The sequence below is a fragment of the Olea europaea genome, chromosome 19 (genome assembly GCF_002742605.1).
Source record: "Olea europaea var. sylvestris chromosome 19, O_europaea_v1, whole genome shotgun sequence".
Lineage (NCBI taxonomy): Eukaryota > Viridiplantae > Streptophyta > Magnoliopsida > Lamiales > Oleaceae > Olea > Olea europaea.
The window spans coordinates 12,868,604-12,885,868 of NC_036255.1; the positions used below are offsets into that span (position 1 = coordinate 12,868,604).

Sequence of the window (17,265 nt, forward strand, 5' to 3'; positions counted from 1 at the left end):
AATAACGTTTGTATTAATGAGTGTCTGACATGTCAGCTTAAGAGAGTAAAGCGGCTGACCTCTTGTCAATGTAATTAATGTATAATACAGTAATGTGAGACTTTGGTTAATTAGATGAAGCCACGTGGATCTAATCCAACGGTAACCACATCGGCTTGAATGCAATAAATAGAAACTCTTGTAACATTGTAAAGGATTAGCAAACGAATAGACAAACGTGGTACATTTACTCCCTCTCTCGTTCATCTCATATTGCTTTGCTTGAATTTAGATCACTTATATGTTTGGTGGAATCACTTGCAATTGTTGGTTTGTTTGCATCCACCATTGATCATATTGTCGGTGCCCAAACGTTTTTGTCTCTTGTCAAAGAGTGTCTCCTATGTCCATTGCCGCAACGACCCTTCGATTGAATCTCCAATCCAAATGCACCGAAATTTGCTTACGTGGATGCAAGTGAACTCGACATCTGTTGACACATTTTTTTGAGGTAAACACAGAACACTTAGAGGTTTAGTTGACTGGATTAGATAGCCTTTGGGACAATGTTTCCATACAGGTAAACATCTGGACAACCACATTGCGAGTTTGACCATTCTTTTGTAATTTTAATCGTGGTAAACTTATTCATCTGATTCTATGCCTTGCGGTAATTACTCCTTTCAGCATTGCAACATATAAATTTTCTTTTGCCCATATTTTTATGTTTGGTTTAAGTTCAAATAAAGGAGGGTTGTTATAAAACAGATTAGCATTTGAACCAAATTATTCTTTAATCGATTGGCTCAACCTTTGTCAATCTAATACCACTTTATTGAGAAATGAGATAATAGATTAATTTTGAAGAAATGACGAAAATTGAGGACTAAAAGAAAAATCTCACTCTTATTTTTCGAACTCATACAAAACTATTTATGCATGTAGCAAGAAACTGTTACATGCTTCTTCCTAGCAAGGATGATTCAAATAATTAACAAAAAACAGTTGATCCTCGTAACATACCTTACCCAACATCCAAAGATATGCAAACACAAACAACCGCTCTTTACACTTCTAATCATGCCCTCGTTGTTTTGTTAAATCCCTTGTCTACCTTTTCGTGTTTATTTTTCATAATCTTAAATTCCAAATATAAATACACAAGTATTTTCCCCAAAAAAAAATCATAAAATAGACGAAAAGTAACTAGTGTACAACAATAAGAAATTTTAGTTTTCCCTTTTGGCCGATGTCCAAAAAGGCCTTACTATAGATAAATTATATCAGCATTATATAAAATTTTCAGGACACAAGCTGCTTTCTATAATGGCACTTCCAGTGAAGAACCATTTGCAATGGCAGAGGCTTCAACTTTACTAACTAGACTTATTCCATCTGCTCATCCAATGATTGCATGTCGAGAATTGATTTGATGTCAAACTGTCGTGTGACTTGGACGAATTGTCATTTATTTTATTCGTTCCAAGTTATACTTCACCAGCTCTTCCAGCGCTATACGAAATGAATTCAGAGGGAGGCATTGAAGATTCTGAACTGCTAGATTAGCTTTCTCTCTTGCCAAGTCTTGTGCCCTGTGTATTCCTCCACATCTTTTGACAATCTCAATGGCCTCTTCGAGAGATCCAGTGTCGCAAAATTCAGATTCAATTATATCCCTCAATCTTGCTTCTTTCTTTAGTGCAAATATCACTGGTGCAGTTAGGTTACCATTTGCCAGGTCACTTCCCGCCGGTTTTCCCAGTTGCTCGGCTGATTGAGTGAAGTCCAGAATGTCATCAACAATTTGGAAGGAGAGACCAAAGTTCTTACCATACTGATACATCTGCTCGCTAATATAACTGTTGACCCCGCTGAAAATGGAGGCTCCTTTGGTGCTAGCAGAAATCAAGGAGGCAGTTTTGTAATAACTCTTGATCAGATATTCCTCCAGTTGAACATCACAGTCAAACAAACTAGATGCCTGCTTTATTTCACCACTAGCAAAATCTTTAATCACCTGCAATATTATCCAAACATAACTAGTTACATTTCACTGTAATGTGAAATTAACAAATTTGTTTCGAGGATAGATTATTTTTTGTTTTTCTGAGGATCAAGAATTAGGTTGTCATATTAGGTTCCTGGGATGTTCCTATTTTTACATGAAAAGTCTAGTACGGTATACCTGGCTGATAAGCTTTATGACTTCGAGATTTTCGAGATTGGCCAGGTACCATGATGACTGTGCAAACATAAAATCACCTGCCAGCACCGCCACTCTTGTACCATATAATTGATGCAGAGTCTCCTTTCCTGAAAATGGAGAGTAGATACGCGAGGTTATCCTAAGAAAAAGAACTACAAAAAATTTGAAAAAGCCAGCAGATAATTTGTTAAAATATCTCGAGCTCATAGTGAAACCCCTGGAGTTTGGCGATCTACTCGAAATTGTAAAATCATTTGTGGATCATCTTTCATGATTCAATAAAATAAAAGGACTTGGGGTGTAAGAAGCAGACTGATAAGGGATGAGAGACCAAAGAAGGCAAACACATCCATACATGGAAATGAATGTTTAGCATGACATTTATCGGGACAACTATTGAGCAATGAAGCTTTAGTATTCGGGTAATGGGTAAAATGAGGTTTTAACAGCTTGAAGTTTTCATTGAACTGGTTTCTGGAACAATAATCAAAGCTAATGTCCAAAAATTCATAAGTAAACAACAGCAAAACTTAAAAAGTGCTTTTCCTTTTTCTGTTGATGAAACTGGTTAATAGAGCCAGTGGACCTTGTTGACCGAGACAGTTTGAAGGCTAGATCGGAGATACAAAGCCAGTTTTCCTAGTTGTCTAACAAAAGAACACAGCTAGTCGATAACTTCAGCGGAGCAAAATACAACCACCAAAAATGAATCAATAGCACAAAGATTCAAAGGCTAACCTCTTCGCATGTCACTTTCATCTAATACATCGTCATGTATCAAACTTGCAGTGTGGATCATTTCAATGATCTCGGCTAACCTTCTATGTTCTTTTGTCAGTTCCCTGAAGAATTAAGGCATTCTATAAATGTTAACAACTTAATTTTCATCAGAGTATTATAAATAGGAAATCAGATAGCTCACTTCAAGCCAACAATTTCTGCAGTGGCTCTTGATACTAAAAAAACTAAAGCCGGTCTCATCCTCTTTCCACCAGCCCCAAAGATTTGCTCAGCAGCAGACATCAATACTGGATTTTCTGCACCAACAATCTAACAATAAATTCTTATCAGATATGCAAGTTGCAAGATATGGGGTTGCAATGAATAAACGGTCGGATATCGAAGAATGAAGTTGGGTACCAAACTTATAACAAATTTTTCAGAAACTACTTGTAGGATGCTTAGTGGCATACAGGCATAGAATGCGGTAACATGTACAAAATTAAGACGTCAACGACATTATGTGAAGTGATTGTTCCACCACTGTATCAGTAGGAATTATTAATGATTAAATTGAGTGGAAAATGATAACCGAAAGAACAATAAATAGCAGAAGAAACTGTAATGTAAAGCCAACACATCATGACACAGTGCAACTTCTTCGAATTAATTTTATGTACTCGACATACCTCGATGGATAAAAAGAATGAAGCAACACAATATTGCAGACTTCATCTTTAAAAAATATGACAACATCAAATTTTCTTCCTTCACTGAATTGCAAAATTTGTCTTATAACTACTATATTTAGCCTTCGGACAAAGTTACTGCAAAGTAAAATTATTTTTATTTTGGAATGTTAAAGCACAAATTATCTAATGGAAAGCATAGATTCTCTAATGAATATAAAACCATAACTTCATGGGATCTACAGCAGAAAGCTAATGATATATTCGAGGAGACTTAGATTAACGATGGATATCTAGATATTCATGAAAGTTACGCTGAGCATTCAGGCATCTTTGGTGTATGCTTTTCAGTCCACCACATTTCTTCCACTAACTATACTAGAGAAATGCCATGTGCTATACAGCCCCAGTTTGGTAAGAAGCATCTAAGTTTACACTGCCAGTATAGTGCTGCAGCACATCTCCAGCTATGGTCGAATTTGATTGCTTCCTCAATGGGAAAGTGCCTATCTAGTGGCATCAAATTCTACTCAACCCAGCTACTCTTAACCAGTCAGGTAATTTGTCACACAAACTAAATCGTCAGTAACAAAATGCTCGTCTTGGCATGCTGTTCTTACATCACGAGAAAATATAACATCATTATTATTATTCCATCAAATTGGGGCCTCAGGATCAGAATTACACACATTTGAAATCAATGGTTGAATTAATAGCCTAAAACGAGCAAACTAATATATATCATTCAAAGTAAGCACAAAACACTTTATAAGCCTATTCTTTGTTCTTAATTTTGAAACCGTACCAGATTCTAGCTGTTCGGTGCAAAAATACAGAACACAGTTTTCAAAGCATATAAATCAATATGAATCTTGTCGACGAGAAACTTACTGACTGCAAATTCTTGTTCAGTGTTTGAAGGTCTTCAGCAACTACTTCAAATAAATTTGTCAGCGAAGCAGGGCTTCTTAACTCTTTCTTCAAATCTAGCACTTGTGGAGTATCTGCTGTAACCGCTAAAATGATACCAAAATGAAATAAATATCACAATCTAAAAGAATAAAAGTTCAAAAACCTAGTTCAGCTATTAAACCAATAAAATTGGACCGAGGGGAAAAAACAGCAGTACCTGTGAGCAAAGCTTCTGGAGTTTTTGTCTGTGGACCAATTTCAGGCTGAAAACACACCAATTTTCGAGGTTTATAGCCTCTGTTGACATTTCTAACCGCTCCCTTAGCATAACTCCTTACAGGAAATCGGTCAAAAGAGGCATTTGAAGTGCATCCACAAGCCAAAAAATCCAACATTGTTCTTCCAAACTCAAGATTATGGCATGCCACTGCCGTCATTCTCAAACTAAATTCAATCAAAAAGCAAAACCACTAAGATTTACCAGAACCCACCTCAATTTCGCATTTCCCACACACCTACCAAGTGAAAACTCATTCCAAGAAATAAAGAATAGAATTTTTTTTAAATAACTAAAAAGCTATTGTATGCTGAAAGAGAAAAGGAGCTGGAGTTACGTATGGAATTGCAGAAAATTGAGTGGATCAGAAAATACCACATAGTTTTGTTACATAAATGATCAGGAAATGAAGGAGGAAGTAAATTGATATATTATGGAAAAGGCTTCGTAGTTGAAAGGAGTGGACGGTGGACCTTCTTATCTTAACACTAATATTTGTCAGAGGCTAGTGAGTTAATAGTTCCAATTTTCATTTAACTTAAGTTCAGGTCTTTAATTGATCATTGAAATTTAAAATTTTGAGTTTTGATAATTGAATTTAGATTTATATCTTCGCTTATTAATTTGACTACTAAACTTTGAAAAATATTGTACATCACTCACTGAACTTTGAAACATATTGTACATTATTCATTTAATTTTGAAAAATATTGTATATTACTCGTTGTAAATTTAATATTTTTCAAAGTTCAACAGTTATATTAATGACGGTATATTTAAAAATTCAGTGATCAAAACTCAATATTTTAAATTTCAGTGAGCAATTTGAGACGTAAATCTAAGTTCAGTGAACAATCGAAAATATTGACCTAAGTTTAGTGATCAAAATTCAACATTTTAAATCTCTGTGACCAATAAAAGATATAAACTTAAATTCAGTGATCATTGGAATAATTAAGTCGCGGCTGGTGGTACGAGAGACAGATTCTGCCAATGTGTGTGATGCCAAATGACCCTTAGATATTGCCCTTGTTTGAGTCTCATTTTGGTGGAGAGAATGAATTTTTGAATAGTGTATTGATGGAAAATGTGTGGTTAAAAAATAAAGAAAAATTTTGAATTTACGTGTAATATTATTTTATTGAAGGATGTGTAGTTAAAATAATGTCAAAACACTATTTAAGAATATTATTATTATTATTATTATTATTATTATTATTATTATTATTATTATTTTAAAATGGGCTCAAACAAGGGCATTATTATGGCGCAGGAAATTATTGGTACTTTTTGAAAACTGGTGATGCAAGTGAAAATGAGGTCAAACAATTTTGTGATAGAAAAATAACCATCGTTATTATCCAATAACAAATGTAAATTAAATATGAATATAAATTTCATTAAGCTGAAAAATATTTTGGATTAGACTGGTCAATGACACGCAATTGGATCAATATCCAATAACAAATGTAAAATAAATATAAATATAAATTTTATTAAGGGTCCGTTTGATTGTAAATGTGAAATTTGGGTGGAAAGAAAATGAATTGTAGGGAATTGAATTACTTGAAAATTGTAAATTATTGTATTTGATTGATATAATTTTTCACGTGAAAATTATTGAAAATAAAAGTATTTTTTGTGTTCGTTTGATTTTATTTTATATGAAAATTGTCAATTAAAAAGATGAAATTTACTGATATTGGGGATGAAATTTATTTTTATTGCCAAAAAAATAAAAAATTCAAGAAAATCATCTATCTTTTGGTGTTCGTTTGACTTTGTTTTACATGAAAATTGTCAATTAAAGGAAAATATTTTTTTACAATAATTTTTAGAATTTGTTTCCATTACTCAAAAAAAAAAAAAGACGTTAATAGTAACCGAAAAATCAATTCCCACCATATTTTCCCACAAAAGCTAGAAAAAAAAAATCAGTCCCAAAAAAATCAAGAATTTAATTTTCATGGAAAATAAAGTCTATCAAATACCATAAAAAGTGGAAGCTGGAAAATGATTTTCATGGAATTTAACCTCTATCAAACGTGGCATAAGCTGAAAAATATTTTTGTCACACATTACAATGAATTCTCCAAGGTGTTAATTATATTTTTTATTTGACACTCGACCTCAAGGCAGGCATCACTAGTCTTCCTTGGCCTGTTTATCATCCCCCACCCTGGTGACTTAAGTTCATTATTTTGCCATCGGCTTTCTATGCTTCTTGGCGATGGCTTGGCTTGGCTTGGCCATTCAATATGCGATGTCACTGAGGCACATTATTTTTTGGGTAATTCGCATAAAACATTCTTACCTTTTATGATTTTTGTGAAAAACGTCCATACCTTTCATTTTTGGCACATTTCATCCCTACCTTTACCTTTTTCTTGTGGAAAACATCATTTTCATCATTTTTCTCAATAAAAAGTTATAAAATGACTAATATATCATTCTATTTAAATTTAAAAAAAATAAAGAACTAAGAGTGTGTTTGATTGACATGGAAAATATTACCTAGAAAAGAAAATATTTTCCATCTTTTGTGGAAAATAAAAACCACCTCTACCCAAGGAAAATATTTTTCTTAAAGACAAGGAAAATTATGCATATTTTCAAAAGTTGGAAAATGTTTTCCATGGAAAAAAATAGCAATCAAACACTCCAAGTGAAAATTTGGGTGGAAAACTGATATTTTTCATGGAAAATAAATGTAATCAAACACACTTTAATTGCAATCATAGTTTCAATTTCTAAAAAAGTTCAAAAGAGGAGGTGGAGGTGGAGAATTTATTTATTTGGAACTACGATTGCATTTAGTTCTTTATTTTTTTATAAATTTAAATAGAAGGGTATATTAATCATTTTATAGCTTTTATTGAGATAAAATGATGAAAATGATGTTTTGCACAAGAAAAGGTAAATGTAGGGATGAAATGCACCAAAAAATGAAAGATATGAACGTTTTCTACAAAAATTATGAAAAGTATGGACGTTTTGTGCTAATTATCCTTATTTTTTGAAGAAGTTTAAAAGAAAGAAATATCGTGTCATTATTCCAATTGAAAACATCTTTTCATCATATAATTTGGACAAAATTGAAAAACAGAAGGAACAATACACAAATGTTGTCAAATCCTAAAAATCACAAACAGATGTAGTAAATGATTATAAAGAAAAAATGAAGAGAGAGAGAGAAAAAAAATTTTGATGCAAATCCAATACATCTATCTTGTCTAATTACAAGATAAAATCTGCTGTGGACGATTCCTACTTTGCTTTCAACTTAAGGGAAGCGCGGCAGATATGAAAGCAGTAAACATCAATCCACAAGAAGAAATTCTAGGAGTTGATATGGGGATTCAACGTATTATAAGAAGCACATACATGTTGATTCAACAGTGCTTGCCAATTGGTGGGGGGCCATCGTCAAATACACGAACCAATCACAAACAGCAAAATCGATCCAAAACAATTATGCAAAAATAATTGGATCAAGAAAACCGAAAACTCATGAATCGGGTTCATACCTCCAACCATTGATATTGTTTTAGATGCTCTCCTTTTGTTCCAATTAATGGCACTTCTAAACTCTCAACACTCTGAAATTGATGGTGTATATTCTGACGTTGGACCACATTTATCGAAGAGAAGAATCAGTTACAACAACTTCTTGACGAGGCATGATTATAATAGAAAGGTCTAGTTTTGACTTCAAATTGTTACTGATGTTCATGTGCTTCTTTAGCCCTCAAGCTCAGGAAATCAACAGGTGCAAAATTTTGGTAACATCAATTACCTATTGGCTTATAATAAGAAGACCATCCAGTTCCACTATCAAATTTGGTGGTTGATCTAGAAAATGTGGACTAGCAAATTAAAATAAATAGATCTTTATAACGAAAGGACAAAGGTACTCACTCAAATCAGGGCCGTCCCTAGTGCCAAGCCACCTAGGCAACCGCCTAGGGCCTCCAAAAATGTGGCTTGGGCCCAGGGCCTCAAAACTTAAGCATATGTCCATGTTTCAGCAAACTGTTCGAGTCTAGAAGTAAGAAGTCTAGGCTGTTCGGCAGAAACTTAAGCTTTTCAGCCTTCAGAAAATTGAAAGGACGTGAAGGAAATTGAAGGGACGAGAAGGGAATCTGAAAATTGAAGGGACAATTCGACCAAAAGGTATGTCATCTTCTTCAATTCAGAGAATCGGATTTTAGAATTCCCAAATCTCCTCTCGGCCTCTCCAAAAACTTTTCTGTTTTCCTAATATGTTTATTGGAATTGAAAATCCAGTTTTTTGATAGTGAATTAAGCAGATACAAATTTAAATTTGGAATAAATTTTGATGTTTTGCAACTTGGAAGGGAAGTTAAGAAAGAGACTATCATTCCTAACCCCAATTATCGTCTCCCAGTAGTCCTTCTTGTTGAGTACTGACTACCGATTGCATTTTAGAGCATGTTAATTTTAATTTTTCTTCATAAAAAGCAAAATTTACTTAATGTTTTCCAAATATATTTGGATATGTTATGTTTAAGTAAAATAAGTTAATTATTTAAAATTAACTCTTACCATACACTCAAAATAAGTGACTTATTTTTAGCTTTAACCAATAAGAAAAATTATTGATATTAGTAACTCATTTTGTACACTCAAATTTAATGACATATTTTTATCTTTAACCAATAGTAAATATTAGTTATATTAAAACTTAGTAATTTACTTAACTTATAAATAGACTTATTAAGCTTAACCCAACATGCTCTTTGTTTTACGTGTGATGAAATGTTATCTTAAGATGCTGCTTCAGATGTCCTGCTATCCATTCCTTGAGTATATCTAAAGATATGTAACCACAATTCATTTTTGGCATGGCATATACTGTTTGGCATCAAGCATTCTTTCCCATTAATAGAAACATTTTCACATTCTTCTTATTTCATGTGGGATGATTGAGAGCAGATACCGAGGTACTTCTGGCTATATTATGGTTGCAGTGCTTGGATTTTTTCTTGTTATGCAGATTTTGAAATTTTACTTTTGACTAATTCTTGAGGGTACATGAACAATTTTCTAAATGTTATTTGGTTATTTCTTGCAGGGCCTCAAAATAATTTTTTGCTTAGGGCTGGCACTGACTCAAATAGAGGAGTGTCGCAATGCAATAATAAGTTCCAGGGGTTTTGCTGTTCCAATATTCTCTGAACATGGCATTAAGCATGGATCAAATAAATTCTGATTTCACAGTGTATAAGCATTAAAAATGTTCACCCTTGTTAATCTAAACTTCCACAATAATTGATTTATGCCCTATGATTTCCAAATGGAATGGTCTATGAGAGTGTATATATAAATAAGTCACAGAGGCAATTGTCCGTGCTGCTCTAGCAACTCACTAACACTAACAAAAAGCTCAACCTGCTTTATAGTTTTGTCGATTTGATGCCATTAATTATTTGAACTGGAGAGACGTAACCCCATTAGGTTTCTTCGTATAAAGGAGGCCACAGGTAGATTAAGTAGAAACAATTTAATATTTTATATTACCATTATTTACATAAGTGGCTATCCTCAACTGTGAACCTACATTCTGATACTTGCTATCAGAGTTTTCTAGAAAGGTGCTTGGAAAATACAGTCAGGTTTCAAGGCAGTTAAGTGGATCAACTTCTCAGATCATGCTGTATTTTGCCCCCAAAAATACACCTTAACCCCCATTCCACTCAGCACCACCACCACGACGGCCCAAAAAAAAATATATATATTCTTCTTATTTTCCTTTTATGGATAATGAGCTACAAAGGTTCATTTCTTCGTATTCTCTATTAAGCAATGGGAATGTGAGATTTACGAGATCTATCATTCCACCCCCATTGCACAACCAAGAAAGGGATAAACAAATAAAATGGAAGAGAAGAAATACATAACATTGTCCACCAACCCCAGCAGTCTCTTCTTGCCTTCTTCCCAACTACCACAGGGAGCAATAGCATTATATAATTTCACTATCTAATAAACATAACGGTGAAAATATTTAAGCTATAGATAGATTCAATTCAATATGACACAAGCACTTTAACAATGACAGCACTAGTAGAATCCCATGAGTTCTAAACAAAATATACTTGGTGGACCACACGAGCGTAAGGAAATCTATGATGCACCGACACGAATTTTTCAAAAAGTACTAACATGACGTGTGGCAGACACGTTCTTTAAAATTTTTCATCATGATCGAGTGACCAATGATTGTTGATATCCAACATATGTCAAACATGACAAATCACCCTAATTGAAGTGTTCGTGCAACACAGAAGATGATCAAATCCAGTGGAAATCCATAAAAAGTAGGACTAACAGCATTAAATGAGATTACACCCGATGAGTTTCCTCTCAGTGCCCTTTTTCCAAGCAATGTAAAATTGCTCATCAGTAAACCGCTGTATCCATTCTTCATCACTTACCAAACTAAAACATTCGTTGTCCATCTCATGTCAATTGTCACATATTGAAAACTCAGTTGGAATTGGATTGAAATGAGAATACACGCTTCATGTAGTATAATTTTAACATTGCAATATAAATTTAAGAAAAATGCATCCATGCTCCTTGTTCTATAGCACTTTGAGTGCCATCAATTTTTCTTAGCATTTGGTCACCAACTCTAATTTTTGTGGCATTTGGATTCTGAGGCAGGGAAGCTTGGGGGTCGGTTGGGAAAAATTACCTTTTTCTTCTCCCTTTCCATTTTTTCTTTTCTTTTATGGATTACACAATACTCTCTTAAGCGAATTTGTCACGTACGAGACACGTTGCCAATTAAGGGCAATATTGAACAAAATCCATAGCCAGCATTTGGAATTGAATGTTAGACTCAAATGCCAAATGATGTCCCAAGTGTTCATTAAGCATAGAACTAGGGCAGTAAATAAAGAATATAAGTGCAATTTTCCCTATAAATTAGGTATCTTTTAAAAGCCCTACATCATCCAATCTGAAAATCATAAGCCACGAAGAAGTTCATATGAATTGTAACCATTGTACTGAAATAGTTATAATTAGGGTTCCTTTAATAGTCCCATCATCATTCAATGTCGAAGAACATAGCCATAAAGAATTTCACTTTAGATATAACAATTGTAGGTTGCCTATATATTCTCATTTTAAAAAAAATAAAAATAAAAAATACATTCAATTAAAGTATCTGCAAATCAAGTTCTCTTTTACATTCAGCTTGTAAACTATTAATCCAAGACACGACCATCTGCAAAGCAAGAAATAGCAGTATCCACATAGTGTCTCAATAAGCTATTTCTAATTTCTTATAAAAAGGGAACGAATGACTACTGTTGATGCAATAGTAAATTAATTCAATTTTACTGTGCATGATGTCATTTTTTTATTTTCCATTTTGTTTATGATCAAACAAATGTTCTTTCACATATCATGCCATTAGTATTAAAAAATAATAATAATTATTTGTTTAATATATATAAACTACTACGAGTAATAAATATAAAAAAAAGAACTCCGCACAGTGCGGAGAGTTAACAAACTCTTCGCATAGTGCAAAGCATTAAAAAAAACTCTCTGCACAGTGCGGAGAGTTGGCACCATGGCAAAACTCTCCACACAATGCTGAAAAAAAAAACTCTCCGCATAGTGCGAAGAGAGTTGAACCATGTACGGAATAAAAAAAAAAGTGCGGAGAGAAAAAAAACCTCTTCGCACAGTGCGGAGAGAGTTGAACGCCAACTCTTCGCACAATGCGGAGTATTAAAAAAAAAAACTCTGCACAGTACGAAGAGTTGACAAACTTTTCGTATAGTGCAAAGTATAAAAAAAAAACAAAAAAAACCTCTCCGCACAGTGCGGAGAGAGTTGAACCATGTGCGAAGTAAAAAAAAATGCAGAAAGAGTTGAACCATGTGCGGAGAGTTGACAAACTCTTCGCACAGTGCGGAGTAAAAAAAAATTATCGATAATTTTTTTCTTTTTTATCCTTCTCTGCTTTCCCTACTTTTCTCAATTTCTTTACGCAATATTTATTTTTCCCTACTTCTTTACGCCATTTATCTTTCTTCTCTCCTATAACCCTATTTCTTTTTCTCTCAACTCCTCTCTCTCAACCAAATTGTAAAATTTTTGTTCAATTCATATTTTATCTCTCAAACACCTTAATATTTTTATTGTTCAAGTCAAACTTTAATATTGTGCTGAAACACATCGAGAAATCAAGTCGATAATCCTTTTAGATACTTTGATGAAACTTATTTACTTGTTCAAACTCTAAGAAACTTTGTTATACGGTCTTGTTACAATTTCTCTGAACTCTTCTGGCAAGTTACCAAAATAATGTATCTTAAGACTTAAGCTCATTCATATCTTGCTTCTCGTCAAATTAGATATTTCATGGATTTGTAAGATTGCTCGCTCAATTTTACATTGTACCTAAATTTATACAATATCATACTCTAAAACTGGAGAAAAGAAGTAAAAGAGGAAAACATTAAAAAAGAAAGAGAAGAAAAAGAGACAAAATTATAACTCAAGATAACTGGAAAGATAAATTTTTTTCTGAAAAACATAATCTTTACTATGTAAAATTATTCCATGCTTATAATTTGCTCAAAATTGAGTAGGAAGTTTTCCAAAGTGATTTACAAAAATTTTTCTAACAGATCCCCTTCTTATGACAAGCATAAATACAAGTCCATGTTCCATATGTCATACAATAACAAAACATATTTTTCTTAATACTCCAACACTATATTTCCCAATTCTCTACAAAACACAAAAATGAAAGGCTTACCTTCGAAGCAAATGGTAACATTTTTCTTAAAAGTTTGTTGCTTTGTGTTTTTACCTTATATGGCTTATGATAATGTCTGATTGTTAATATAAGCACATTTTACTACTAACTAATTAATGTTAATCCTTATTGCTTATTAAATAATCTTGTGTTACATGAAAAATAATCATAAATTCGACCAGACTACTAGCACTAATGATCTTACTTTTGACCTGACTGAACCGATTGGAAAATCTTCCTCCCCCGGCAAAGTAGTTCCGATTCATTGTCCAGCCAACTGAAATTCTTTCAACAGAGAGCAATATATAATAAGCCTTTAAATAAGAAAATAATATATACAGAATACAAAAACTCTCATCAAGCTCTAAATCTAATTTTATTGTAATCTCATATACGTAACAATTCTCCCAGACTACTAGCACTAATGATCTTACTTTTGACCTGACTGAACCGATTGGAAAATCTTCCTCCCCCGGCAAAGTAGTTCCGATTCATTGTCCAGCCAACTGAAATTCTTTCAACAGAGAGCAATATATAATAAGCCTTTAAATAAGAAAATAATATATACAGAATACAAAAACTCTCATCAAGCTCTAAATCTAATTTTATTGTAATCTCATATACGTAACAATTCTCCACCAAAATTCTAATTTATTCACATAAATTCTCAATATGAAAGATAATATGCATTTGTAGGTTAATTATTTTAATCGATAGATAATAGGGCATGGTAAAAATGTTGGCCCAAAAAAAGTTTTAGTCCACCCCAAGTGGAAACTTTATCTCTACTTGCGGAGATATCAACTCTTCCCGCACAATGCAGGGAAATGGTCTTTTTTTTTAGTGGTAATTTTTTTCTTTTTTTTTTCTTCTCTGCTTTCCCTACTTTTCTCAGATATATATTTCTCTCGATGGTTTTTGACCATGGATTCTTGACAAAGGTATCTAAGTTTTTCATCTTTTACCTCAAACCTTAAAAATTGTTTTTAATATGATTTCTATTATTTTTCGCTTGTATAAAATACAGATCATAATGAACGTGTTTACTATTTTCCTTCTTTAATATACTTTATTTGGTGAGCAATACTTTTCATTTGTTAGGATGGCTTTAAAATGGGAAAGTCACTTGGAAAAAAATTAGCAATTTCATAACCATGATTCTTTTTTCTTTTTTTCTTTTTTTTTTTTAAAAAATTTTTCCTAAAATACAATTATATAAAAAGAAAACAATATTGAACTATAACATACTTAAGAAATTCAATATTAAATAAATTTTATATATTTATAACAAATTATAAATTCGTATTTGCAACTTACCGTATATGCTGTCTACCGCATTTTCATATATCGATTTTTACACTTATAAATACCGAGAATGCAGAACACCATACATTCATTTACCAAATCGAATGTAAAAAAAAATCTAGATTTTTATTTTTTCAACATAAGCAAAAAATAAATATTAAAATATATGAAGTACAAAATATAAACGCATATGAATATACAAGTCGATTTATAATTTTGTATTCAATCTTCAATTTTTCAATATTGAATTATACAAAATTTAGAAATATAATCTTCATATTTAAACAAGAAAATAATGTATACAGGATACAAAAACTCTCGTCAAGCTCTAAATCTAATTTCATTGTAATCTCATATATGTAACAATTCTCCACCAAAATTATAATTTATTCACATAAATTCTCAATGTGAAAGATAATATGCATTTGTAAGTTAATTATTTTAGTCGATAGATAGTAGGACATGGTAAAAAGGTTGTCCCCAAAAAAATTTTTAGTCCACCCAAAGTGGAAACATCATCTCTACTTGCGGAGAGATCAGCTCTCTCTGCACTGTGCGAAGAGATGGTCCTTTTTTTATCAGTAATTTTTTTTTCTTTTTTTCCTTTTCGCTTTCTCTACTTTTCTCAGATGCATATTCCTCTCGAAAATGGTTTTTTACCATGGATTTTTGACTAAATATCTAAGTTAGTTTTTCATCTTTTACCTCAAACCTTAAAAGATTGTTTCTAATGTGATTTCTAGCTATTTTTCACTTGTATAAAATACAGATCATAATGAATGTGTTTACTATTTTCCTCATTTAATCTACTTTATTTAGTCAATAATGCTTTTCATTTGTTAGGATGACTTTAAAATGGGAAAGTCACTGGGAAAAAATTTAGCAATTACATAATCATCCTTCTATTTTTTTTAATTCCCAAAAAAAAAATTATATAAAAAGAAGACAATATTGAATCAAAACATTTAGTTCTGAAGAGTTAAGAAATTTAATATTATAAATTTTATACATTTATAACAAATTATAAATCTATATATGCAGCTTGCCGTATTTGCATACTGTATATGCAACTTACCGTATTTGCAATTTACCGTATATGTTGTCTACCCTATTTGCAGGCAACTTACCGTATTTGTACCTTACCGCATTTGTAGCTTACTGTATATACTACCTGTCGTATTTGCAATTTACCGTATTTTCATATGCCCATTTTTGCACTTATAAATATTGAGAATGTAGAACACCATACATTCACTTACCAAAACGAATGTAAAAAAAAAATCTTATTTTTATTTTTTTAACATAAGCAGAAAATAAATATTAAAATATATGAAACACAAAATATAAACGCATATAAATATGCAAGTCGATTTATAACTTTGTGCTCAATCTTCAATTTTCCAATATTGAATTACAAAAATTTAGAAATATAATCTTCACACTCAACTCAATCATATCAACACTGTCAAAGCATACATGCAAAATTATTTGTATAACCTCGTATATTTCTTATTCAAGCATTAAATATACAAGCATATTTTTTCTAGATGATACAATACTGTTATGTTGTAAAAATAATTTGTACTTATTTTCTTATATCATGAAAATATTTTTAGATATTGCTTCAAAAATATTCCAAAAAACTAAAATTCATACGCTAATAAAAATACGATAAATATAAAATTCGTGCAACGCACGTGACAGTGACGAGTAATTTATAATTTATCCAAACACAAGACATATCCAACATCTTACTTGAACCACAAAACAAACAGTTAGTAAGCAAAATTGATTTCTACTTATTTTGAGCCAGTAGCTACAATTTGATCATCCAAAAAAAATCCAGCAAAATTGCAGAATAAAAATCAAAGTTTTCAGACTAAAATTCAGAAAGATGAAGAAATGCAATAAAAGATGGAAGAGACCTTGAGTGATGTCTGGTTTATGAGAAGAAGGTGAAGAGCCCATAGCAGAAAGTGAAAAGGAAATACTTGGGTGAAAAGTTTGATAGAGACTCGAAGAAGCTGCTATTATGCTATGAGAGGCCATTTGCCGTCGTGCTGGGATTTTCAACTGTTTCGCGCGGGTTAGTCGCTAACAATTAAGAAGGGATCAAACGATTGTGTAAGGGACAAACCTCTTGAGATAAAGTCCCAAAAAGGGGTGTTCTTTATTGGCGACGACTTTACAATCGGAAAGTAAAAACAGAATGCCTCCAAGGGGCACAAGCACACGAGTTACTGAAAGAAGTATTTAAATCTAAACTAAGAAATTGAAAGTTATATATTCTCTGTTTGAGAGTGTTTGATTCGAGGTCCTTTTCTCTATGTCTTTTCTTCCTTTTATACTCCTTGGATGATCTCTTTGTGAT

The 17,265-nt window shown here is 32.3% G+C and overlaps 1 protein-coding gene and 1 long non-coding RNA gene across 3 annotated transcripts; both read right to left on the minus strand.

Moving 5' to 3' along the window:
* Nucleotides 1-1,171: 1,171 nt before the first annotated feature.
* LOC111368875 (probable solanesyl-diphosphate synthase 3, chloroplastic) lies at nucleotides 1,172-5,231 on the minus strand. 2 transcript variants are annotated; one of them, XM_022990360.1, is made up of 6 exons: nucleotides 4,724-5,231; nucleotides 4,486-4,598; nucleotides 3,108-3,235; nucleotides 2,924-3,027; nucleotides 2,165-2,292; nucleotides 1,172-1,996 (listed from the first exon to the last, which is right to left on the minus strand). In XM_022990360.1, the coding sequence occupies exons 1-6, from the start codon at nucleotides 4,941-4,943 to the stop codon at nucleotides 1,448-1,450; spliced, it is 1,242 nt and encodes a 413-aa protein (XP_022846128.1). In that variant the 5' UTR covers nucleotides 4,944-5,231; the 3' UTR covers nucleotides 1,172-1,447. The 2 variants fall into 2 exon arrangements, with proteins under 2 accessions (XP_022846128.1, XP_022846127.1); XM_022990359.1 differs by having other exon boundaries at nucleotides 4,486-4,610; nucleotides 4,724-5,228.
* A 6,565-nt stretch (nucleotides 5,232-11,796) lies between these two features.
* On the minus strand, nucleotides 11,797-16,884 carry LOC111368445. Its single transcript, XR_002697986.1, has 2 exons — nucleotides 16,820-16,884; nucleotides 11,797-12,041 (listed from the first exon to the last, which is right to left on the minus strand). It is a non-coding gene; the product is annotated as an uncharacterized LOC111368445 (long non-coding RNA).
* Between the last annotated feature and the right edge of the window lie 381 nt (nucleotides 16,885-17,265).

Coding starts and splice junctions, on each gene's coding strand:
- LOC111368875 (XM_022990359.1), bottom strand. CDS start 4,943: ATGACGGCAGTGGCATGCCATAATCTTGAGTTTGGAAGAACAATGTTG. Junction 3,028..3,107: donor GCAGAAATTGTTGGCTTGAA/GTGAGCTATCTG, acceptor TTAATTCTTCAG/GGAACTGACAAAAGAACATA. Junction 1,997..2,164: donor TCATAAAGCTTATCAGCCAG/GTATACCGTACT, acceptor ATAATATTGCAG/GTGATTAAAGATTTTGCTAG.